Below are 26,902 nucleotides of genomic sequence, written 5' to 3' on the forward strand. Positions count from 1 at the left end.
CGAGCGAGAATGGAGAGTAAAATTTCAAGGCATTTTCGTTCCGCGAGAAGGAAAAAAGATATAACGTAGAGGAAAAGGAGAGAGAGAGCTATACCTTATATATATCTTAGATACACTTTAGGCTATTTTTCCTGAATTTTTCCTTGTGGTTGCTAATTCCTAGTGAGAAATAACACTGCCTACATTTTGGTGCTTGTTTGTTGGTGCAAACTTGTAGGAAATATATTTTTGGTGTCTACTTTTTGGCGTTATATTTTCTTGAAGCCTATCGTTTTTTGTTCCCAATTTTTTTGGTGTTTTTTTTTTTGGCGCTTAGTTCCGTTCCCTGGCTAGTGCTTGAGCGTACTATAAAGTGCTATCCATTCCGGTGTCGGATTTATTGGTATTGCCTTGCGGTAATTTGTGCCGTGGCTGCGGTCCTGGAATCGCTGCGTTTGTGCGGGTGATAAACGCTCGAAGTAGTGCGCGTGGTTGCCACGGTTTGTGTCCCGCGTTTACCTACACCGGTCGACCCTTCTACGTATTCTGTAAATTTTGTCTATTTGTATTCTCTGCAAATGTTGTGAATTTATTTAGATATATTTTCTTTCTCTCTCTCTCTCCCTCATTCTCTCTCGGGTCTCTCTCTCTCTCTCACTCATTCTCTCTCGGGTCTCTCCCTTTTTCTTTTTCTGCTTTGAATGTTTCACTTCCGTTATGTGTACTACGCTAAACGCACTTTTTTTCTTTCCCCGTGCCCATGTGGCTGTCAGCTCAGAATGAAGCAAGGTGAATTCATTATTTGTTTTCCACATTGCCAAAACTTTTCTTTGACAATCAAACGTACAAAATATTGTTGTTGGTCTAGTGCCACCACCTTTAATAAATGCGCCTTGTAAGGTAACTTCTAGTTTTTTTTATGATTTCTGTATTCTAATTTTTTAAATTAAATACATTTTTTTATTTTTATTTTGAATCGATGGTTTTATATTTTTTTTTTTCATTGGCTAATTAAATTTGATTTGCTAATTAAATTTCATTTGATTTTACGTTTTTTTTTATGTTGTCTTGGGAGCATATTACTTCCGGCCATTTAAATAAAAGTTACAAATAAAAAAAAGTAGAATATATGTATTAATTTCAGCGGAATTGTCTTGTTATTTTATTTATTTTTATGTCGTTGCGGTTTCTTTAGATAGATTGGCGTGTATGTATATGTAGTTGTTTATTTCTATTGTAGCCGCGAGGTCTACACGACCTTCTAATCGGGTAGCCATCATGTAACTGTTTACAAACTTTCGTATAATATTTATTGCCTTTTATTTCATTTAATATTTTTCTGCCAAAATTCTTTATTTAAGTCATGAATCATGTATTTAAGTAAACTTAACTTTTTGTTTATCAAAAAAAGTAGAAACTCTGAAAAACTCCACCGATTTTAAATATGTTTCTAATTAATTTATGAATTGCTGGCAAATGTATTATATTTTTGTCCCCACATGCATACAAAACGGCTCACGGCTCTTCAAAAATTAACTTTAACTTTATTACTATCCGTACAAATATTTCGATACAAATACACTTCGAAATGGAACATCAATATTTTCCGTTCTCTTCTGTGTATGTGTCAAATAATTCTGTTACACGATTTCCGGTTTTTAAACGAAAAAAAAAATTCATAAATTAAATTCGTATAAAATTTATATGTATACTACATCAAATTCTAGTGAAAAGCTCAACTGAGCAAAGCTTTGCCGTTATAATAAAGAGCTTTTTAAAAATTTGCAAAGAGACCTGCGTATTTGACACTAGCGACAGCTTGCGCGGTGGCTGATAGCAATTTGACGTTTAACGTTGGCAATGTAAAAACAAAAAAGAGAAGAAAATTAAGAAACACGAAATATTCAGCGAAGTGAAAAGTTGCTTAAGGCAGTATACTAGAAAGAAAACAAATATTTTACCAATAAAATTTGTTTATATCTTCAATTTTGATGAAAAACACGATAAACTTTGAAGCTGTTGTGCTCACCAATGTTAAAGCGATTAGGAAATCTGCGGTGGATTATTGATTTCTGCGGACGCTGACGAAACAACAAACACGGACGTGGTGGCAGCAGCAACAATAGCAGTAGCAGTGGTTGGTTGGCGAACAACGAAAAGTGGACAACGTAGTGACAAACCTACGAGCAATGTAAAAGGTGTCGAGAACAAAAACACTCATTGTGGTACTAAGTAAACGCGCGAAAGTGCAAGGGGAAACGTTGCGAGCATCCAGTTACGTAGAGAACATAAACAGACAACAAAGCAATTGGTGCGATTTTCTATCGGCCCTGTGATCTTTAACGATAGTTTGATAGCTCACTTTTGCGTGTGCAAGTGAGAGATTTAATTGCTGCGCTGGCGAGGAGCGTTATTGTCAACAAAAATAACAAGAACCTGCTGTTGTAACTACTACTCTGGTCACCACTAAATAAGCAGCTGTTAACATATCGGATAGCTTCCAGTGGCTCACATTCCATAAACTCTTTTCAGTTTTTTTTAGAACATCGCTTGCCACTGGCGCAGAGATGTCTAATATGTTCAGCATAACCAATATCAAAAATCGATTGATTTCGGTAATTGCGCCGGATATACCACCGCTGCCATCAGTGCCCAGCCATCAGCTAAATCGTGGTGGCATAATCAGCGCTGCATCAAATTACCAGATGCGAATGGCTCATCAACAGAATAAACGCGACAAATTCGCGTATGCACGTCCGCCATTTCTGCAACTTTTGACAATCGACGAATTGCGCGCCTCTGCCGACCACAATGTACGCCCCATCATTGTGCCACGGGACATCTACTTACTGCCGTGGGGCACTGGCTACGCAGAGTGCGTGAATTCCGGCAAATCGGAGTGGAACGAAGACCAGGCAGCCTTTTGCAGGCAAGTTCAAATACTTGTGGAATAGGCAAGAAAATGGATCAAAAACAGCTTATCGCTGGTGTTACAACGTTAAACAGAATGCTGAGTCAACGCTTATCAGTTTGCTTTGTATACCTAATTCCACAAGCATTTGCATAGTTTTAACACCAAAGTAACTGAAGCGATAAGGTGATCCATTTTCCATTGTAAAATAAGTAAAATTTGAGTTTTTGTTTTTGTTTCTTCAAACCCTTAGGCGAGTACTTTCTGACCCGACTCATAGCCACCCAGGCTTACCATACACGTATTATGGCATTTTTGATGGCCACGCTGGCTATGGTGCCGCTTTGGCGGCCTCGCATCAATTCCACCATATTCTACATGAAAAACTGGTGGATTGCTTAGAACTACTACTTCGTCCGGATGAGGAGTCAATCAATGCAAATCCAAATAGTGGCTTCCTGCATCCCAGTCAATTACATCGGCGCGTCTCCAAGGATGACCTCATTATTGGTGCACTTGAAAGCGCTTTTTTCAGTATGGATGCATTAATTGCACAAGATCGTAATCGGTATCGGGATGCGGGCGGTTGCACAGCTTGCGTTGCACTGTTCATCAATGGTAAGCTGTTTGTGGCTAACGCTGGCGACAGTCGCGCGGTGTTGTGTCAGCGTAGAAGTGGCACCACGCATGATGAAAAACACAAGTCGGCCACTAGTACGACGTCGGTGATTAGTGCTGAGCGCAATACCGATGCGCAGGAAGTATTTGCGGTGCCGTTTTCATTCGATCACACTCCCGAGACGGAGAGGCAACGCTTGCTCACAGTAGCACTCTTGGTGCCACATTTGATAGGGGAGCAGTATACCGCCATGGAGTATTCAAAAAGACCAAACGCCAAGGATTTGGGTCAGCGCATACTTTGCCGTCAAGGCACCATGAAAGGTTGGACTTACAAGACATTGACGGGCGAAGATTTGCGAATGCCAGTGGTGAGTGCATGCGTTCGTATACATTGCATGCATTTTTTTAACCCACGTTGTTGTTGTATTTGCAGGTGACGGGCGAAGGAAAGCGTAGCCGATTGTTGGGCACACTGGGCGTAACACGTGGATTCGGCGATCATGATCTCTTGGCCATCAGTACAGGCACCAAAATCAAACCATTTCTCACGCCCCATCCGGAAGTGGTTGTGCGCGACCTTTCCAAAATCGTCAGCATTCCAGGCGAGTTGTGCAAGCAGCAACAAAGTAAAACTCAATCATACCCGTGTAAAATATAAATTTTCTTTTTAGGTGAAAATAACGAGGATGGTGACTATGGCATACTGGTTATGGCCACCGACGGTCTATGGGATGTTTCCGAGAATGAGGCAGTAGCACGCACCGTTTTTCAAACATTGACCAAATACCCTACAGAAGAGCACCGCTACACAATGGTAGCACAGGAATTGGTAGCGCGAGCGCGTGGTAAAATCAATGATTCGGGTCATTGGCGTTTGGCCGACAGCAAAGCCGCTGCAACAGTTGACGATATCTCAGTGATTGTGATTCCCGTCTATCAGTATTACAAAGAGGCTGCCGAATGGGAAAAGAAGTGTGTACAATTGCTAAAAGAGCTAAAAGAGCGACGCGCTAAGATGACACAAAGCGCCACCGAAGCGTGTGAGGATGAGACATTGGTGAATGGCGTGACAAAAGCACAAGTAGAAATAGGACACGACGAGGAGGAAGAGGAAGAAGTGGTTGTAGAAGTGAATAGACAACAAGCACAGGCCACTGTTGAGATAGAAGAGGATGTACATAAAAAACCCGAAAATGGCGAACAAGCGCAATTGGCCAATTCTGAAGCAAGCAAAGTTGGCTTAACAATGACGGCAAACGATATGAATGAATTGATCGAAAATGAGCTGACCGCTGCAATATCTACCCTGGATGCTATTGAGCAGGCGGAAGATGATGTTAAAAAGGAGGAAACAGGTGCGTGAAATATTTAGTCAGTAGCAGTTACTCAACGCTTTTTGTCTTTTAAAGGCTTCGAATAAGTGCAGAGGGCGCTTGCCGATGCGCTGAAGAGGCTCAAATTTTTCATAGCAAGTGGCTAACGTAAAAGAAGATGTACAGTGCATTGTTGATGACATTATTCATCTCTCTATTTCACACGTTCTCTCTCTCTATCTCCCTCTCTATATGTTATTCCAGGAACGTTTGCCACCATTCAGGAGAAGACGAATCAAGAAGAGAAATCAAAGCAACACCAACAACATCAACAACATCGCAATCGTAATCGCAAAGATAAGCGTTGAGAAAACAAAAGCGTACGCTTAGGTTAGCGTATATATTTTATACTAAATAAATAAATAATTAATAATTAGTACATAGACAGCAAACTTAACTAGCAAAAAGAAACGCACTTAAATAAAGAAATCAAGTATGAGAAGTACGCGAAGTACGCGAAGTAACGTAAAAAGCGAAGTAAAGGAAACGTCAGAAAAGTAGCGCAATGTTGCGGAAGTGAAATTTAGCAAGTGAAAGTTTATGAATCATTACCAGAGAGAAACTAATAATCGATATATGAACATAATAATTTATTTTGTTTACGTACACCTGCGTATCTTATGGCCGCATTTATGGTCACAAATCGGCTCTAGCCCCAACCCGCTACCATGCGAACTTAAATCTTTATACTGAGTAGAGATGAAAGTCATTTATAAATTGAAAATTCAAATTAACACTACAAATGTGAGAAAAATTTATAAACATTTTAATATTGTTCAATAAAAATGTAATAATTCATGATTTTCGAAAGAATAGAATTATAGTTTTATTAAGAAAACAAAAAAAATGGCTGGGTTATTTGGGTATTTTATACTAAAGGTTGAAAATATTTAGCACATTTTTCGTTTAATTTGAAGCACGCTTTTACAACTCGTTTATAGACTTGTAAGAAATAAAAAACATATGGTTGTGAGGCATGGACTCTTAAGGTTGATGATTGTGCTGAGATTGCTCGCATGGAAAGAAAAATTTTAAGAAAGATCTTTGGCCCAATAAGAATAGATGATGGTACCTATAGAATCCGATTGAATTCGTAACTGAACGATCTAACTCAGAACGGGACAGCTGTGCGTTTTGTTAAAGCGCAGCGCATAAGATGGCTAGGTCATGTGATCTGTATGCCTGTTGACTGTACTGAGAAGAAAGCCTTGACAGGAAAGCTAATGGGCGTGAAGGCCAAAGGCAGACCGAGGAACCGTTGGATAGACGCAGTGGAACACGATCTTAAGAAGCTGGGAATACGTAACTACGAAGCAAAAGCTCAATATAGACCGCTTTGGAGGAGCATTTTGAAGGAAGCTTTGACGCACCCCGCGTTGTAACGTTGTGCAAGAAGAAGAAGAAGAAATAAAAAAAATTAATAAAATTAAATTCACTAAAATTTTTCACATTAATATCCACTCTAACTCCTAAGCCAGTGGTCGGCAACCTGCGGCGCGAACCGCATGCTGCTCTTTGGATATGAAGTTGCGCCTCTTTAGTTCCATACGCAAATACTATTTACTGTATAAAAAAAAAAAAATTTAAATCGTTCCGATCCGATTAACGAGGATTAGCCACCGATTCTATCTTTCAGCCACTTTGACTCGCTGACTGTAAAGAATTCTTTAACGAAGTGAAGACTCAGTATTCCGACTTCCTTCTTCACAATAAAGTGCGTTGGCTCTTCAACGGTAGAGTGTTGAAACGTTTTGCTTTGTGCTTGAATGGAATAAATAAATTCCTAAATGAAAAGGACATTAATCACCCTGAATTAGAGAACGACAAAAAATTGGTAAACATTTTACTTATGGTGGATATCACAGCGAAATTACACGACCTGAATCTAAAACTGCAAGGAAAGGAGAATCCAGCCTATGTTTAGGTAGAAGAATTGATTTGTTTTGAAGAAAAATTAATTTATTTTACAGAAGATATTCATAGCGGTAAATTACTTAATTTTTTCGTGCTCACGAGCGTTGGTTCTACGTAACCTGAGCGACCCTGATTTATATCCAGCCAAAGACTGCCACTTCAACAGCATTCCCCGTATATGTATGGGAAATGTTTATGCTGCTACAACAACAACAACTTCCATTTCAATTTCTAAAGCAAAAATCAGTGCAATAATATCCGTGCAACTATTGACACGAGTTACTTCAGCACAGTTATTGGAAAAATTAGAGATGAATTTGCTAGCAGATCTGAGCGATTCAAAACCAATAAAACCACCCTACGATTCATAGTAAATTCTGTCAACACAAATAGTAGCCAAATCCACATGGAGCTATTAGGAATTGATACTAGATCTCTAGAAATGCAATTGATGGATTTAAAAAGTAAAACTTTGTGGAGTGGAAAATTCATAGAGTTTAAAAACAAGTTCGAGTACTATTAAATGTTGGCCAGAAAGCATATTGTGGCTCTTTAAACACTTTGAAATTTTATAAATTGTAATTTTTGACTCTTCCGACTCAAAAAATTGCCGACCCCTGTCCCCCAGCCAATTTCTTTGCAAACCAGATATCGGATAATCGGATATCTATTAAATTTTTAGCGTGTAGATGGTGAAATAATTGAGTTCAGCGATCTCGTTGACTCCAAATTTTGCCTGAAATGTATCAAGCAGGTAGCCACACAGCCGAAAATTTCGCCAACCAAGAGGGTATGACGTGCGATATTTCTGCTTTCCTTAGTAGTGGCAGCACTTTTGTGCAGTCGTCAGCGTATGAGACCAGGGAGACTCCCTCTGGTGGTTGGGGGAGCTTCGATAGAGAGAAGTTGAACAGCAAGAGTGAAAGGACACCGCCCTGTGGAACACTTTGCTTGATCTTCCTCTGTTTGGATGTTTGGTCTCGAAAAATCGCTGACGAGTGACGACCGCTCAGATAGTTGGCGGAGGGCCTCTTCAACCCTGGCGGGAGTGTCGACTAAAAAATATCATCTTGTAGCGTGGAATAGCTGACAGTATCGAAAGCCTTCTTCAAGTCCAACGCTACTAGAACAGTCCTCTCGCAGGGACGGTTTTGGTTAAACCCGCGGTTTATCTAGGCGTTAATGACGGTGAGTGGTGGTGCTGTGCACTCGTCGGAAACCATGCTGATGTGGGGCTGGGGGCAGGTGTTTCGTGAAGAGTGAGAGTAGGAAGGCTTCAAGTGTATTCACTACTGGGGAAAGGAGAGTTATCGGCCGATAAGATTCCTCTTGGTTGGCGGGTTTCCCAGGTTTCAGTAGTGGGGCCACTCTCCCTGCTTTCCACTTGACAAGGATAATGTAAGTGGCCAAGGATTGAAACCCCTTGTGAGAAATCCTACTCCCAATGGACCCAGGTGCTTCAGCATCAATTTGTTAAGTCCGTCAGAGCCTATCGCTTTAGATGGTTTGGTTTTGTTGATAGGCCGCCTGAACCTCACCACAAGAGAAAGTAAGTGGCGCACTGTCGTTGGTCAGTTTGTGCAGCCGTTCGATGGCACGGCGCTTGGATCTGTCTGCCGGAGGATGCAATGTGAATAGTCGGCTAAAATAGCTCGAACATCTCTTCGAGTTAACAGAGCATACTTTGGCCATATTAAACTTTTGAAGTCTTCATTGATATCAAAGGAACAAAAGCTCCAGATGTACAAAACTATAATAAGACCGGTTCTTTACTGGTTCCTTAAAGTTAATGACGTGAATTTACTGATGCGATTTGAAAGAAAAATTCTCTGAACAATATTCGGCGCTATACGATTTGACGACGGTGCACACCGTGAAACAACGAGCTCAGTGCTTTAATCGCGGGACGAAATGTAACGCGGTTTATAAAGTCACAAAGATTAGGGTGGTATGGACACGTCCTAAGTATGAGCAGCGAAAGAGCAACCAAAAAAGTTTTTGCAGCAAATCCTGAAGGAGCATTTTAGGAGAGGCCAGCCAAGGTGACGATGATTGCAAGACGTAAAAGACGACATACGAAAGATGAGAATCTCACAACGTAGAGCGAAAGCGGGCTGAACCGAGAAGAATGGGGAGGTATTGTAGAGGAGGCAATGATCCACCCCTGACTATAAGCCAATATGATGATGATGATGGCATTCTCTTCTTCCATAGAGTAGGGCATTCATAGAGGAAATGGAAGATTGTTTCCTTTTTCTCTGGTTCTTTACAACTATGACAGGGTGTGTTTTGACGGGTGCATATTTCGGCTGCTTCTTCCCCGACAAACCAAAAGCCAGTTATGGCTGCCGTGAATCTCCAAACGTCCCGTCGTTTCATGTTTATCAATGTTGACGTTTGTTTGTGGTTATAGGTGGGTCATAACGTTCTGCTAATTGTGCGTGTCGTCTGGTGTCTCTCCATCTACTTATACAATCTGCGATTCGGAAGTATTTGGAAGATTGCACCCAGTGATGTCAATACCGATTCTGCAAGAACAGCAGATTCCCTCTTCCCCCAGTTCATCTGCTTTTTCGTTACCTTCAATGTTCCGATGTTCCGGAACCCAGATTAAGTTGGCGTTATGTTTTTCACTCAAGGTGCTAAGGCCATTCCTACTTTGTTCGACCAGTTTAGTTGTAGCTGAATCCAGTGCCGGGATTGCAGCTTGGCTATCCGAAAGAAAAGCGATATTGCCCTTAAAGGAGAAATCTGTGATTAGTAGCCTTCAATCTTCCCCAATTGTCAGTGCTTCCGCCTGGAAGCAAGTATTAGGAAGAAGCATAAATTTTCCAATTCTAAGTCCATGAGAATATATACCAACTCCGACACCACAATTCATTTCAGAGCCAGCTGTATAGACTTTAGTGTCGAAGTTATTAAATGAGAATCCCTTCCTTCATTCCTCCTGAGACGGAAAGAGAGTGGTTATATTCCTGTTGAATGTCACCATCGTGGACCATGGATTACATGCTCTCCGAGGTGTACAGAGCTCGTCGCAATAATAGACTGGTGTGGCCATACGTTTTTTCCTTCCGCACTCAGGGTTGCCATCTTCTGGGTATGCAGATATACCGGAATTGCAATAATACCCTCCCTAGGACTTTGATCTGATTGCACCGACCGTTATTGCACAAGCTGATATTTGTATTCTGCCTAGTATTTTGGTATTGTAATCTCTCCCTAGAGCTTTCGACCAAACTACCGATCCGTATGATAAAATTAGGCGTATAACCGGCGTATACAGTTATAATGGATACTTAGGTTGAAGACCTCAATTTCTTCCTAGATATAAAAGCAATTTCTACTTCCCTTGTTGTTGTTGTTGTAGTGGTTGAGTATTCCTGCTGAAATATTCGTAATTAACGACCAGCACCCTTTTACTACCACTATTCTCGTGCGATGATGTCTTGTTTTTTTTTTTCAGATCAATTTTGTGAGATCCAAGTTCAGCAACAAATGCTTTACCTCGATGTCTGAGATCTCATTCACTTGCTGTAAGAACGGCTTAGCGAAGGAGTGGAGTCGTGCTCTAGCTAGCCCTTGACATTCACATAAGTAGTGGAAAAGACTTTCCTTCACCTCTTCCGCTTGAAAGTTCTGCAGATGGGATTGAAAGGTAGGTTGAGTCTGGCTGCATGATCGCCTACCTTCCAATGAGCTGTAAGGGTTGCAGTTATAAGTGAAACGTTTGGCCGAGAGCATCCTAACAGGTAATTCGACCATTGGATTTTTTACGACGGCTATGTGTTTTTTTGATGTAATACATGTAGTTAATGGCGTCCACCTTCTTTCGGCTAAAGCATGATAGTGTGAAGCAGTGGATGCTTTTATTGTGTTGAGTGGGTGGCGACTGCCCCCGCCTCTACTATGTCTAGTGCCGAACCTTTTCTTGCTAGCTCATCTGCCATCTCATTACGCTCTATGTTCCTATGGCTGAGATCCCATATCAGAGAAATTTGAAACCGTTGACCAAGCAGCTAATTCTTTTCTGTACTGTAAAACTAACTTGGATGAAATGGAATTGGAATCTAAGGCCTTGATAGCTGCTTCACTGTCCGAAAAGATAGCTACTTTTGCACGAAGTTCCTTGTAGAGTTTTAGTGACTTACATGCTTCTCTGATTGTTAGTAGTTCTGCTTGGAACACGCTGGTATAGTCAGGAAGTAGGATTGATTTGGATATGTTGAGCGGCTCCGAACAGAGGCCAGCTCCAACACCACACTTCATCTTAGAACTATCAGTGTAGATTTCAATGTCGAATGTACCAATCACTTTTCCTTTCCTCGGCTCTCGTGGAAAACGTACCCTAAAGTCTTTCTTGAAGTTAAGGTCGGGGACGACTGTGTAGTCTGATTTTTTTTTAGCAGTGAGGGTCCCTGTGGGAGGGTCTTGCTGTGACCGTACGATCTTGTTGTCCAGCTTCCTTTATCTCTGCAATCTCACCGCGCTGCAAGTAGTACTTAACTTATCCGTTCTTCAATGTTCAGTTTCCAGCTAAGTTGAAAGTCCAGAATTACCCCAAAGTACTTTACACTGGGCGAAAGTGAAAGTTGGTACCTTGTATCTGGTGGTAAATAGCAAAAGTTCTTTGAATCTCGTAGGTGGCTAACAAAAATTGATAATTTCTAAACTTTAATCATCTCAGTCGCGTCTACGTCATCTAAATGATACGGATTTAAAACAGCTCAAGGTCTGCCACTTCCGCAGCATTCTCCAAAATTTTATGTGAGAGAGTTGTACTCTGTGCAAACGACAAATTCAAAACCTATTTTTGTAACAATTTTTATTTAGCTTTTAGTTTAAAATTTGCTTGTGTTGCTTCGCTGTTTTGTTGAGTAATTTCCTTTATAATTAGATAACTAACAAATTGCGGTGTTATCAACTTGTGAAGATAAGCAGCTATCACCGTCGAGCTTGACACGAACTGGCTTTCATTTCCTCTTGCGGCTATAAAATGCCTCCAGATAACAGTTTGAGATCAGGAAATGGTTTATTACCATTGCGCAAATGGTTGATTGCCATCGGTCATGGCCGTGCACTTAATGTTGCATTAAATCAGTAATCGCTGCGGCTTGATGCCAATTTTCTTTTCTTTTTGAATTGAAATATTGATTGCATAAGCCGACACAATTTTATTCGCCTGCAGAAATAAGAATAAGACAATACTTTCTGGTAGGTTTTTGACGATGAATTCGATTCTGAACTGCGTCGGATTTCCAAGATATTAAAAAATGGGAAAATATATTTTTTTTTCAATATTTATCAAAATATTTAGTAAATATTTTTTTAAACATCGAGACTAGTATCTTCAGACCCTGTGATGATTCTTTTGAGAAAAAAGTAACTTCATTAAAACCTAAAGCATGCTTTTCACACTTTCGGAGCTATTCTTTGAGCGAAACTCGATTTCATCTTTGGGAACGCAGGGTGTAATGTCAAACTCTATCGGCCTGTGTTCAGTGTTAGTGTGACTCTATTAGCTCGCGAATATCTTCTCCCATGGATATTCTGATGAAATTTGGCAATTTCGACAGCCCTGAACTGTAGATTTTCGTATTATTTCGATTTCGGTGGTGAAATCGGTGAAGTACCAGACTAAAGCACTAAAACGCCGTTTTGATACCATTTTGAGACCGTCAGCGCGCAGATATCTACAGCCAATCAGAGCTGTTGATGTAACGCAGAAGGTTGATGGGATTTAGGTTGGAGCACTGCCTCAGGTTGCTGAAGAAAGGAATACCTATTACCCTTAATAATCTAACTGCCAAAAGTGGACATTTACAGAGAAAATGCTCAAGAGCATTCTTCTCTGAAAGCCCCCCACAGCTTCTGCAAAGGGGATTATATGGTAAACCAAGCGTTTCTGCGTGAGTGCCAATCGCACAGAGTGACCGGTAAGCACAGCTACAAGTTTAAAAATTGAATCGCGTGAACTACCCAAGACTATCTAAGTCCTGCTTCTATTGCACGGGGCCATAGGATTTTCGAAATACCACACACTGACGAAATGGAGCTCCATCTGTCTTGCACTTTTCTGAGAAATAAGTTGCGCAATTCCCCTTTCTAATAAGCTTCTTAATCCGCACAGACTGGATATAGTTGTACTGTAAATAACCGTTAAACAAATTAGTAACAAGGAGGTGGCAACAAAAAGGTGCGAAAACGCTAGTTGAATTCTGGATGAATCACCACTTCAACCAACCAACGAAAGCTAGTGTACTGTGTGGCGACAGACCTTAGTCGGGAAGAACCCGAGTCAACTACTGGGCCGAACAGTATTTAGACAGACGCTAAATGACATTCATCGGGATACACTTACCACCTGAAGGGAATGAAATTGCCAATGAATTGGCCAACTGTGGATCAGCGGTTCCCTCACAGGGACCATAGCCAATAATCGGAATCAGTTCTGCAGGAATCAAGAATTGAATCAGCGACTATGTATGTAAGTAATTTACATAAAGAGGGATGGTCCGGTCTTGAACACTGCAGAACTGAAAGTATTTTGTGACAAGCCCGAACAGAAAACTGTCGGACTTTCTTCTAAAACTTGAAAGAAAAAACGTTCGGTTGATGTTCGGTATTATTATAGGACACAATCCATGGGGACAACGTATGACCATCATTGGAATCATTGAGGCCCAATTTGCCTATCTTGCTTATAGAAGGCGGATGGCACTGAGCACTTTCTCTGTGAGTGTTCCGATTTTACAAGAGCAAGGTTACGAATTTCGGGTTCCGAAGAGAGAACAAATAAAATTCGATTTCTCAAACTGGAGGATATTTTCAGATTTATCAAAGAATCTGGAAAATTCTCACAAATCTAACTACCCACATTCCTCTATCCTATCCTATCTTTTTCCATCTGATACTTCTCTCCTTTCCTCCTTGACTATCTACCCTTTCACTTTCCAGAGCTTTAAATACAATGGGCTCTTTAGCCTGAGTGTTTTAGGAGTTACCAAATCTCTCGGTGCTTCTTGGCTCGGCTTTTCAAATTTCAAATTTCAACTTCTTCTTAATTGGCGCGATAACCGCTTACGCGATTTTGGCCGAGTTTAACAAAGCGCGTCAGTCGTTTCTTTCTCGTGCTAACCGGCGCCAATTGGACACACCAAGTGAAGACAAGTCCTTCTCCACCTGATCTTTTCAACGCAAAGGAGGCCTTCCTCCACCTCTGCTACCACCAGCTGGTACCTCATCGAATACTTTCAGAGCCGGAGCGTTTGCATCCATTCGGGCGATATGACCCAGCCAGCGTAGCCGCTGGATCTTTATTCGCTGCGTTATGTCTATGTCGTCGTAAAGCTCATACAGCTCATCGTTCCATCGTCTGCGATATTCGCCGTTGCCAACGTGCAAAGGTCCAAAAATCTTCGGCAGAATCTTTCTCTCCAAGCGTCGCTTCATCGGATGTTGTCATCGTCCACGCTTTTGCGCCCAACGTTAGGACGGGTATGGTGAGAGCCTTGTAGAGTGTTAGTTTTGTTTGTCGAGAGAGGATTTTATTACTCAATTGCCCACTTAGTCCAAAGTAGCACTCGTTTCCACGAGAGATTCTACGTTGGATTTGCAGGCTGACATTGTTATCGGTGTTAATACTGGTTGCTAGTTAAACGAGGTATTTTACAACCTCGAAATTATCGGCATACGCCAGCAATTGTACGCTCTTATAAAATATTGTGCCTGAGCGATTAAGTTCTGCGGCTCGTACGATGCTCTCCAACATCAGGTTAAAGAAGTCACACGACAGCGAGTCACCCTGTCTGAAACCTCGTTTGGTATCAAACGGCTCGGAGAGGTCCTTCCCAATTCTGACGGCGCTGCTGGTGTTGAGCAACGTCATCTTACATAGCCGTATTAGTTTTCCGGGGATACCAAATTCAGACATAGCGGCATACAGGTAACTCCTTTCCGTACTGTCGAATGCACCTTTGAAGTCGACGAAAAGATGGTGTCGATTCCCCTTTCATGGGTCTTTTCCAAGATTTGGCGTATTGTGAATATTTGGTCGATGGTAGACTTTCCAGGTCTAAAGCCACAATGATAAGGTCCAATCAGTTGGTTGACGGTGGGCTTCAGCCTTTGACACAATACGCTCGCTAGAACCTTATAGGCGATATTTAGAAGACTTATCCCGCGATAATTGGCATAGATTGCAGGAACGCCCTTCTTATGGATCGGCAGGCATGCTTTTTTCTATTCAATTTCAATTTCACCACCTTCCTAAACTCCCGACCTCTCGTTTCGACGACAGTCGGTTCTACGTTACCGAAACGACCCGGATTTATATCCGGCCAAGGACTGTCACTCCAGCAGCATTCCCCGTATGTAGGTAGGGGGAATGTTTATGCTGCTACAACAACAACAATAACAACAACTCCCGACCTCTGAATGTCCTAATCGGAGTCCAACCACCACCCACAAGAGATGAAGAGCTTCAGCCACCCCGAGACTTAGCTCAGCGTAACTTTGGCACAATTACGTGATGGAAGCTGTAGCAGACTACACTCCTACCTATCTAGAATTGACCCCGACATACCGATACCACGTTTTCTCTCTCTGGACCCAACCTGTCGAAACAGTACGCTTCCTGAGCCTACCGCAGACGACCTACATTGAGCTGACAGGGTTTAATAAGCTGCTACAATAACAACAATATTCAAAGATTTCAAGACAACGTAGCAAGACCTCCAAAGGGATTACTCCTAGAAGTATGAAAATTTTAAATAAAAATCAGTGATAATTTTTCAAGATATCAACTTTATTCAATCGATAATTAATTAATTTAAAATTAAAGGAAAACATGCAATGCATCTTTATCAATTTTAAATACTTTTAATTATCTCTTCTTTTAATTTTTATATATTGAATCGTAATAAATCTGGAATATTTAATGTGGAAAAGTACACAACTTTGTTAATCACTGATGCATAGAATTTTCGTAATTTTACAATTTTTCATTTTTAAATATGTATGTATGTATGTATGCACGCACGTACATATGTATGTATGTACCTATATAGTATTAGAAATGCACGACAATACGAAGCAAATATTTGCTAAAGTATTGGCGCGCACTTGAATGTGGGCATCGAATAACCGATATACTCGCATGTATGTATGTGTGTGTCTATGTATGTACATGCGACAGCAGTTTTGTAAAATTCACTAATAAGTATGTAAAATCTAAATGCAAATGAATGACCTTTTGTTCTAACGCTAAATACAAGTCGATAAATACATTTTGACGTATGAAATAAAATTAGTAAATACAACAATAAAGTGAACTGCAATCACATACAAGTGTATATATGTATGTATGTGTGTGTGTATGCAAGGTGCGTTTAAAATGATATAAATGCTTATATAATACAATATATGTATGTGTGTACATACCAGATGGGTATGTATGTGTATAGTGGAATTCTTCACACAATCGTAAATATTAAAAATGTCACACAAAACATCAAATTTTCAATACATTTTTTTTTAATACATTTGTAGGTAAAATGTTAACAATTAAAATTAGTAGTAGTGTGTTTGTAAAATGACATAAAATATATGAATGCACATATATAGGGTGTAAATGTAGGTGAGTAAACATATTTGCATAATAATTGTAGAGTGAATTGACAACTTAGTGGGGCGGAGGATATACATAATTTTTCTAAAATTTTCTACTTCACTGATGGTCGAACACCACAAAAAATGCATTTGTCGCAAATTTAATTTGCTTTTTATTTTTTATTATTTTTTTTTTGGTCATTTTGGAAGCGTTTTTTTGATAATTTTTCACTCATTTCAGCATTTTTTGTTGCTTAACTTGGCACTGATACGACGCGAATGCAAGCCAGTGGCGCGCAGAAAGGAAATGATAATTAGCGTTTAATTTTGAAATTTTTTTTAGTATTTTTTCATTATTTTAAAATATGAGCGCACAAGTGGCGTTTGTGGTAAATGATGGCGCCGGTGTAGGTGGCAAAACAAATGTCGCATCGGTGCTATGGAAAGCTTTAAAATCTTGACTTTTTAAATTTTAGCTGATATATTTTTAATTGGCAAGCAAATGTTTGCGATTTACTTCTTGAAATGCACTGCTAAAAGCGCCTACGTGGAAAAGAAATATTAGTTGGCAGAATTTGAACCGAAATCGCAGAAATAATTTAAAAAAATAAAAAAAAAAATAATAATAATAATAATGATAATCTACCTCAGCGAAATAAATAATGAAACAAATAGTTTAAAAACTACTGGGTTGCCCATATTCGACGGACCCGACGGATTTCGATGACTCTTTGGGCCCATTCCAATCGACGCAGCTTGTCCGCAGGCAAGAATCTTTGCGTCAATTGAATCTTATACGGGAATAAATGCAAATCAATGCGGATAATTCGTTGTAAAGTGGTCCGAGCAATGCCCAACTGCTGAGAACGGCGATTTTGGGAAGTCCTTGGCGACGTCTCAACACTGGCCCGTACAAGAGCAATATTCTCAGCCGATCGCCTTGGTCGGTTTTGATTTGGCCTCTTTGGATTTAGGAGTTACGAAAGAGCATCACCAGTCGAAAACCTTTCGTACAAACGTTTAATGGAGTTCTTACAAGTCGCACTTTTTACATTATTTAATTTTTTATACGCACGTTGAGTTTTCACAATTGACTTCTTTTGTTGAATGTAAATTTCAACAATTTAGGAGCGCTCGCGTGGCGTGTACTGTTCCATGGTAAAAATCTGCTTGGACTGACGCTTCCAACGCAGTATGTCATTAAGCGATTTCTGTCAAAAGATACAGGGTTTCCAGATGGGTCCGTCGAACCCTATATACAACTGGACCGGACAGTGTTTAGACAGACGCTAAATGGCATTCATCGGTAGACACTTACCACTTGAAGGGCATGAAATTGAAGATGAATTGACCAACTGTGACCAACAATTTAACCAAACTGTGACCAACAACTTAGCCAACAACTTGACCAAAGCCGATAATCGGAATCAGTTCTGCAGGAATCGAGAAGTGGATCAGCGACTATGTAAGCAAATTTACATAAAGAGCGATGTTTCGGTCTAGAACGCTGCAGAATTACAAAGTATTTTGTGACAAGACCGAACAGTAAACAATCGGACTTTCTTCTAAAACTTGGAAGAAAAGACGTTCGGTTGATGGTCGGTATTATTACAGTACACAATCCATGGAGTCAACATATTACCACCATTGGAATTATTGAGGACCCGATTTGCCTGTCTTGCTTGGAGGAGGCGGATGGCACTGGGGATCTTTTCTGTGAGTGTTCTGCATTTGCTAGGGCAACGCTACGAATTTTGGGTTCCGATGCCATGTGAACAAATAAAATGCGTTATCTCAAACTGGAGGATATTTTCAGATTTATCAAAGAATCTGAAAAATTCTTACAGATCTAACTACTTTTATTCCTCTATTCTATCCTATCTTTTTCCTTCTGCTACTTCTCTCCTTTCCTTTTTGACTCTCTACCCTTTCACTTTCCAGAGCTTTAAATACAATGGGCTTATATGCCTGAGTGTTTTAGGAGTTACCAAATCTTTCGGTGCTTCTTGGCTCGGCCTGTCAAATTTCAAATTTCAATTTCACCACCTGCCTAAACTCCCAACTTCTGAATGCCGTAATCGGAGTCCAACCTATTGCAGATGAAGAGCTTTAGCTACCCCGAGAGACACAGAGAGAGAACTGACTAAACTTTTACCTATCCAGAATTGATTCCGACATATCCAATATATGTTCAGCATGTGAAGGCACTCCGCACGGCACTTACCACCTTTTCACAAAGTCCCATCAAAGCTACTCACCTAACACCCCTCTCCCTCTGGACCCAAGCTGTCGAAACAGCATGTTTCCTGGGCCTACCGTTAGATGAGCGAGACGAAGATGACCGGTAATCTACACTACACTGACAGGGTTAAGTATACTGCTACAACAACAACAATTTTGATAATATTTCTGACGACATAAAAGCAAAAATGCCGTCCGGAAAGTCGCTTTCAGAATTCATGATAAAAATAGTTGTCCATTTGAGTGAAGAAGGTAAAAAAAAATAAGGCAAATTTCTGAAATAAGCAATTAAGTGCAGGTGAGACATTAAGTCCCAGTTATCATTAAAAGTCACTAAACATCAAATTCAGCAAATTTTGAGTACTGACTTTAACATCAAATACGAAAAAGAGCTGCAAAATATGAAGAGGAAGAGTGGCTTAAAACCATTTTTGGTGATGAGAAAAAGTGCAACTTGGACGAGCCAGATGAAAAGATTAAGTATGTATTGGAGGACACACGCCTCGAAAGCACAAATTGCTATGCTTGGGCAGCTTTTGGGCACCATGGGAAGTCACATATTTGTTATATTTCAAATTTCTTGAGGTTGTTTTAAGGGGTTAGGGGTAGTCAGAATTTTCCAAAAATTAGAGTTATCCAACAATTAACAAAGGGCGCTCGGCGCAAAACTTTAAATACGTTTTTCTCAAAACTATGTTTTTTGAACTGGTGATCACTGTAACCGCTGGGTAGATTTCAATAACATTTATACTGCTATTGAAAAACATAAGAAACTCATGCCTGATCGAAGTTTTTTTTTCAAAATTTTGATTTTTTTTAAACAATTAATTGTCGGTTTTTTGCTCGAAAATCCGAAAAATATTTCCTAAGGCCGCCATATTGTTAATTTTGAAAAAAAAGCTATTAATAAAACTAATTTCTCTTGTCCGATTGATTTTAGATGAATCTCCAAGCACTTGTGGAGAAACGGGCTCCACACAAACAGCGATAACTTTTACAATTATAATTTTTGTTGTTGAAATTTTGTTAAAGTCAAGTCGAAACATGAACTGTGAATGTTTGGGGACTACTACCTAGTAGTGTTTACCAAAACGGACGGCTATTTGAACGTTTGATTGATTTAAAAACAAACAAACAAAAAAAACATTGTGGAAGAATGGGACAAAATTGAGGTTACGTATCTCCAAAAGCTCATTTCCTAAATGCCCAATCGTTTAAATGAAGTTATTTCTAACAGTAGACGAAGACACTAAGTACTCCTATGCCACAGGACACATGGCCACGGTATTCCTCACGGAAGTCTATGCCAGTATTGGAAGCAGTATTGGAATTTGTAGTGACAGTCAAGCTGCACTGAAACCCCTTGCTAACCCACGCTGCTCTTCGAAATTAATCGGTGAATGCAAGTCAGAACTGAACAGTGTTGCAAAACACAACAAAGTAAGTCTTATTTGGATGCCTGGACATTGTGGTATTGCAGGGAACGAGTTAGCTGATAAATTGTATAATAAAGGCTCTGCAAGTATGCCACTAGGCTCTGAACCCTTTCTAGGTGTCAATTCCGCATCGATTCAACTATGAATTCACGACTTCATGAGATCTACCCATAGACGACGTTGGTCTGGGTTGAACTCGTGCAGAGTAGCCAAGTGCTTTTAAAAAGTACCAAACAGGAAAATAGCGACGCGGCCTTTCTCCTAAAACTCAACAGAAAGTACCTGAGAAAACTGGTGGGTATAATCATAGGGCACAACATCTGTGGACAGCAAAAAGCTGCTTCTGTCTTGAGGATGGCGACACTGCAGAGGCTTTTCTCCGTAGCTGTCCAGCATTTTTCAGATCAGACTTAGGATATTGGGTTGCGATATACTGAGTGTGGATAAAGTTCATACTCTTCCTCTTCCGGATCTCTTAAAATTCATCAATGAATTCAAGAGATTTGTGGAAGAGTGACCTCAAACAAAGTTTTCCGTCGTACCACCCACATTTTATCTTTCCTATCTCTATTCTTTCTACTGAAATCTATCCGGGTGGTCTCCTGGCTGAGTGCTTGGACTTGCCCAACCCTTCACAAATCTAATCTAAAAGTGAGGCCAGCGCACACTATTAAATATTTTTTTAAATTTTTTTTTCTTTTATCAACTTCGCAAGTATTTGTTACACTAATAATTTCGTATTGTTTGGTTATATTTCACTTATGAAATATAAAATGAGTTTTTATGAAATTGTCCTCAAAGCCCTGCCCTTTGCTTCCTTTTTAATGCACATTAGAATTCCTGAAGTACGCAGTTTGATTTCTTAAAAAAACTGTTTGTTTATTTTTTTTTTTTTCGCTGAGGTACTGGAATGAAGTGAAATGTTTTATGCGCGCGTTAATGAATGTATGAAACAAACAATGTATGTATGTATGTATGTGTGTACGTATGTATATATGTAAGCTTTCACAGCATTCGGTCACACAAGCATTGAGCGTAAACATCTAATTTTTCTTTATGCCTTCTATTTATATACTTTTTATGATCCATGTATGTATGTATGTGGCACCCCTGCCTACTGCCCACCCCAACCGCATGTGCAACCGGGTGCTGCGCGCTTTACCATGGCACTGACTTTACTAATCTTTTATTTCTTTAAAAAGTGTTTTGCTAACAATTCGTTTCTGAAATCGAAATTCTATACCGTTTTGTTCATTTTGTATTTATATAAGTGTGTTTGTATGTATGTACACATATGTACATATTTATGTTCAACAATAGGTGTGTGTGTGTGTGTTTGTGTACTTTCTTGGCCAAAATGTATATGTATTTGCATGTATGTACATGTGTGTGTACGCATGTTTGGGTACACACTTCAACAATTTTCGTAAAATTACTATTTCACTCAGCCAGTGAGTTGTAAAGCCTAAAAGTTGGCTACATAATACAACTTTACAAAGCTCGACAAGTGTGGTAATTGCAGAATTTATGCATTAATGCAGATTTTATGTAACTTTCTTTAGGTAAATATTATGTATGTATGTACACATGTAGGCGGCCACCGTAGCCAAAGGGGTTAGAGCGTGACTACCATACGGTAGGGCACGAGTTCGAAACCCACTGTGGGTATGAAGTACTAAATGATAGAAGGCGTTTGTTTTTTAATAGACAATGGCAAACTGTCGATTGTATTTCTGCCATGAAAAGACGCCCCATAAAATCCATCTGCCGTTCGGAGGCGGCATAAAACTGTAGGCCCCTCCATTTGTGCAAAAACAGCAAGACGCACACCACAAATTGGAGGAGGAGCTCGTTATGTTTAAGTGGTAGGTAGTTAGTTACATACATTTTCTCTAAATATATATGTACATTTATTTATTAGTAATATAACGGGTGTTTTTTTAGCTGCATGAGAACTAGCGATTTTGATAACTATGGTTTGACGGCTGAGAATGGCAAAATGTGTCAAATTTCGGATCGTAAGATTTGGCAAGTCTTCATCAATCGTTTAATGCCAGAAAGCCTCGCTTACAAATTGTGGAAATTTTCTTTGAAAAAAAAAAAAAAAATAAAATAAAATTAATCTGTTCGCAAAGTTCATAGAGCGAAGGTTTGAAAAAGACGCCGAAATGTTGCTTAATCGCGTTCCGTATATTGTAGCAGGTTAAACTCATACCTATCCAGAATCGACCGCGACATGTCCAATATATGTTCAACATGTGCAGGCAGGCACATCGCACCAAAGTTCTCAACTTTTTGGCCTTTGTCATCCGACTATGTGGAAAATTTTACGCAACAACCTTGGCTTCCGTGCCTATAAACGGCAGCTTGTTGAAGAGGTTAAAGCAAATGGCCATGCGGTACGGTGCACTTGACAGCGCTAGTTTATGGGGGGCAATAGCCCTTGGTCGGAAAAAAACCGAGGCATTCCGGTAACGTAGAACCAGGTGTCATGGGAATGATCAAATGACCATCATTGCCTCGCATTTTTGCTGTTTGGCGGCATTTAGATTTATTTATCAGATTTATTAGAAAGGGTAGTCTAAAAGTACCTATAATTAACAATAAATCCACAAAATCAATCTGTCCGTTAACATATGGCTACTATATTACATTAGATTAGATTTGTGGAGGGTTTGACAAGTTCAAGCACTCAGCCAGGCGAACATTGTATTACACCCGGATAGATTTCAGTAGAAAGAATAAAGATAGGAAAGATAAAAAGTGTGTGGTAAGACGGAAAAATTAGTTTGAGGTCACTCTTCCACAGATCTCTTGAATTCATTGATGATATTTAAGAGATTCGGAAGAGGAAGAGTATGAACTATATCCATACTCAGTATATCGCAAACCAATATCCTAAGTCTGATTCTGGAAAACGCCTGTCAATACTGCTTTGAAAGCTTTTTCTTCATATGAAAATTGGTTTGGTGGAATATTTTGGAGTTTTTGGTTTGTTTAATTATTATTGACGATATGAAGAAAAGACAAGGTGAAGGAATAGCTAATTTAATTGCGCAATTGGCTGCTATGGCCATTTGTGGAACAACATCAAGACGCACACCACAAATAGGAGGAAGAGCTCGGCTAAACACCTAACAGAAGTGTACGCGCCAATTATTTATTTATTTTATTAATTGGCTGCTAGTAATAAACAGTTGGCGGAAATCTGTAAACGACGTTTGCTGAGGTTTCAAAAATTGATGGCAGCAATACGCATGCGAAATTCGATATTACATTTTATAATAAGTAATAAAGGGGCAAAGCCAAGGCGAATCTCTTAAAGGTGGTGTTGGTAAATCAGCTGAGTTGTTTTTTTTTCTTTCGCCCTGTCCATGTGGCAGTCACCTCAGAATGAAACAAGGCGAATTCATTATTTGTTGTCTAGTTTCTCAATACTTTGCTTTGACAATCAAACGTACAGAACAGTGTTGTTGATCTAGTGCTACACCTTGAATGAATGCGCGCCTTGGACAAAGCGTCTATGGACTCACGCTTCTTTCTGTAACACCACTATTAATATTATATTTCTGCTTTGTAAAGGGTTTTCCAATAACAGGTGTTATTTTGGAATGGATTGCGCTATCGAGAGATGATTAACGATTTTTATGGCCAAAATTGGATGGTATTGATCTGGACAACGTTTATTTTCAACAAAACGGTGCTACGTGCCACACAAGCAACGAAACCATTGATATTTTACGTGAAAAGTTTCCGGACCGTGTTATCTCTCGAAGAGGTGATCACAATTGGCCACCGAGATCTTGTGATTTAATGCCTTGTGACTTTTTTCTTTTAGGCCACGTGAAAGAGAAGTCCAGGGTCGATTCAAGACCTCAAAGATGGAATTCGTGAGGATATCGAGGACATAGGGCAGCCACTTTGCAATTCGGTTATGGAAAATTTCATGAAAAAAGTCTTGTAAGCGTGGTCGTGGTGATCATTTGCTTGATGTTATTTTCCACTATTAACGGCATACCTTCCTCTTTCTAATGAGATAAACATCCGATCATTTACCATATATTAAAAAATAGCACTTTTCTTTGAATATCAAAATAACACCTCTTATTGGAAAACCCCTATATTATCATTTGAAGTTCTCAAGCTCTTAAAAAACACCCTTTATATAAATATATATAACTGTTATGTGTGTATATTTCATATATATATTATATTATATACATACCCTTACATAGCTATGTATGTATGTATGTATGCTTAGTTATATGCATTTTTTTGCAATTTGTTTTTAATAAATTAAACTTTTTTTACTTTTTTTTTACATATTGATAAAATACTTAGACTAAAATCTTTCGATAAGCTGATTGAGTTGAATTATATAAACTGTTTTCGACCACATTTGCTTCTCTGTTATACTCATATGTACGTATGTGCTGGTTGTTGTTTTTTTTTTTGTTTTCGTTATCAATTATTTTCAACATCAAATTATGCTCTTTTTACTATTAACATTTACATTAACTTGTATCTATGTATGTATGTATATTATTTATGTAATTAGAAGCGGCATTGTAAATACAACATATATGTATGTATGTATATATACGAGTCTACAGCCGAGTTATAAAAGTTCGAACTTTAAATTTACTAAAACTACAAATGTCTGCTTGTATAATTATTACAATCACTCAACTATTAATCTAAATCCTCTTTTGTGTTACTTGCAGAAGCAGTGATGCTTGACATTGACAGTTTTACATTTTTACTGTTTCACACAACATTTTAGAAGCACAGAAACTGCACAGTAAATATGTATGTTTGTATGGAGCAGAAATGTTATTCATTCACTATAGTGAACGTCCTTTATTATAGCTTTAGCTTAGATCTCGAATTGGCATAAAATCACTGTTGCTCTTTGCTGCACTCAAATTAGTGCTTTGTTTGTGTTCCATCATTCAAGCAACACCACCACCTCCTTTAGCGCAAACTTTTTCGCATATCTGTATGTACATAATTTAATCTTTTTACTTAACAGTTTTACAAACAGTTCTTTAAATGGCCTTTATATATACACATTTGTATGTATCTATGTATGTGTGCACACATGCACGTTACCAAAGTCTGTATACTTATTTTCAAAAGGCAAATCACAATCTTGTATTAATTTCACAATGCAATTTCAATACAATTAAGCATGAAATTTGTAACTGTAGATACATATTTACATATGTATGTATGTATTTATCAACTTTTTTTATATATATAAATTTTGCTTGTAATGCATTAATAGTTAAAATTCGCGTATATAATTCGTGTATAGTTTTTGATTTCAAACGCAAAAGTGCTCTGAGAGTGACAATAAATTTGGCATAACCGTTAGAAAGTCAATGGGAATTGGATTTAGGGAAGGTTTTCGAATGCTTCTTCTGCTGAATTGCAGCAACTTGCATTGCTTCGACTGTCCACTACGAACACTAAATGTGATTGAAATCGCTTTAGACATTTTCTTTAGAATCTTAAAACAGCGCACGCTGCGAGTACCAATATACAATATACACATATATTTTCAATTATTTAGCATATTTTTGTCCGTTATGTATTTTTTGTGTTTTTTTTTTTGGTAAGCATCTTAACTTTGACCATTATTTACGGGTAAATAGCTTTGCAAAAAATATCTTTTGTTACGTTTATCTAGTCAATAATTTTATAAATTTGTATTCGCATTATAGACAACAATTATTGTTTAAAAAATACATAATTAACTTGTTCACAAAATGTTGAACTTCACATACGCGCAGCACACGCACACACACAAAGCTCACTCCTTCCCCTATGTGCCACCACTGATTGTGCGTACATATGGAAGTCGCGCGTTGGAAGCCGACAAAACGCCTAAAAATATATATATTTTGTGCCTGCTTCGCGCCCCCCACTTCTAGTTAGTTTACGTGTTTTATTAATAAATACGCTAACAATGTGTGCTGTCGTTGAATGGTGGCTATTTGCTGTTCCACGCACGCACCAACAGCTACTATACAAATTTCCAATCAGCACACAAAACAGCTTTCACATAACCGCCAACATGATTCACTTAAATTTCGCCCAAAAAATTTACGAGTGCAAGTTGGCTCGGTCTTTGGCACGTCGTTTCGCCAGTTTCGACATTTCTACTGGTCCCACATTGGCCGCTTGTGGTATTGCAATTGCGCGAAAAGTGGCATCAACGGCACCGCGTAACGCCGCTGTCGCTTCGCGCACCGAATTGGCGTTGGGTTGCGCCAACCCCACGCCACCTTCGCCTGCGGCATTGTTGCCCGCAACCGACATTTGCGTGGGTATTATGGCGTATTCTGTGAGGCGCACTGAACCCGCCGACTGTTCGCGCAGCCAAGGATGCTGCAGTATTTGCGCCGCTGTTGGTCTATTTTCCGGCACGATGTGTAGCATTTGACGCAGGAGATCTTTCACTTCGCAGCCGGTCATTGCCCAACGATTTGAGGTGAAATCCACATGCCCGGAACCGATACGTTTCAATATCACCTCGGGTGAGTCGTTTGGTGTTGAGGCAAAAGGCGTGCGGCCAGAGAGCATAATGTAGAGCAACACGCCCAATGACCAGATGTCACAAGCCAAGTCATAGCCTTGACGCTTTAGCACTTCCGGCGCCACAAAGTTGGCTGTGTAGCAGGGTGTCATCAGCAGGCCATTGTCGGCACGTAGCTGCTTTGCGAATCCTAAACGTTATCAGTTTACATTAGTTGAAGCACAAATCATAATATGGCGCGTTATTATTTGTATTTTCTGTAACATAAAATTTATAA

General features: G+C 39.5%; 2 protein-coding genes across 6 annotated transcripts in view; one reads left to right on the forward strand and one right to left on the reverse strand.

Moving 5' to 3' along the window:
- LOC128856979 (ribosomal protein S6 kinase 2 beta) overlaps nt 1-26,902 on the reverse strand; it is a 30,247-nt gene that overhangs the window by 933 nt on the left and 2,412 nt on the right. The window contains exon 2 of one of the 2 annotated variants that reach the window (XM_054092459.1): nt 15,586-26,815. The exons of the other annotated variant lie outside the window; for it this stretch is intronic. Coding sequence (XP_053948434.1) covers nt 26,193-26,815 — 623 coding nt within the window. The 3' untranslated portion in view covers nt 15,586-26,192. Of the gene's footprint in view, nt 1-15,585; nt 26,816-26,902 lie in introns of those variants that run through there. 2 annotated transcript variants of the gene reach the window in all.
- LOC128856980 (protein phosphatase 1H) lies at nt 1,824-5,696 on the forward strand. 4 transcript variants are annotated; one of them, XR_008453882.1, is made up of 6 exons: nt 1,824-2,908; nt 3,144-3,879; nt 3,945-4,113; nt 4,183-4,866; nt 4,921-5,004; nt 5,089-5,163. XR_008453882.1 is itself a non-coding variant. In XM_054092462.1 (6 exons), exons 1-5 carry the CDS (start codon nt 2,547-2,549, stop codon nt 5,190-5,192), a joined length of 2,055 nt encoding a protein of 684 aa, XP_053948437.1. In that variant the 5' UTR covers nt 1,825-2,546; the 3' UTR covers nt 5,193-5,214; nt 5,269-5,696. The 4 variants fall into 4 exon arrangements, 3 of the variants coding, with proteins under 3 accessions (XP_053948438.1, XP_053948437.1, XP_053948436.1); XM_054092462.1 differs by lacking the exon at nt 4,921-5,004 and adding an exon at nt 5,269-5,696 and having other exon boundaries at nt 1,825-2,908; nt 5,089-5,214; XM_054092463.1 differs by having other exon boundaries at nt 4,921-5,163.

The sequence above is a fragment of the Anastrepha ludens genome, chromosome 3, assembly GCF_028408465.1.
Source record: "Anastrepha ludens isolate Willacy chromosome 3, idAnaLude1.1, whole genome shotgun sequence".
Classification (NCBI taxonomy): domain Eukaryota; kingdom Metazoa; phylum Arthropoda; class Insecta; order Diptera; family Tephritidae; genus Anastrepha; species Anastrepha ludens.

Bases quoted from the DNA above. Each gene is read 5' to 3' on its own strand.
- LOC128856980 (XM_054092461.1), top strand. From the start codon at position 2,547: ATGTCTAATATGTTCAGCATAACCAATATCAAAAATCGATTGATTTCG. The intron at 2,909-3,143 runs GCAAGTTCAAAT...TCAAACCCTTAG, and splicing joins GACCAGGCAGCCTTTTGCAG to GCGAGTACTTTCTGACCCGA. The intron at 4,867-5,088 runs GTGCGTGAAATA...ATGTTATTCCAG, and splicing joins TGTTAAAAAGGAGGAAACAG to GAACGTTTGCCACCATTCAG.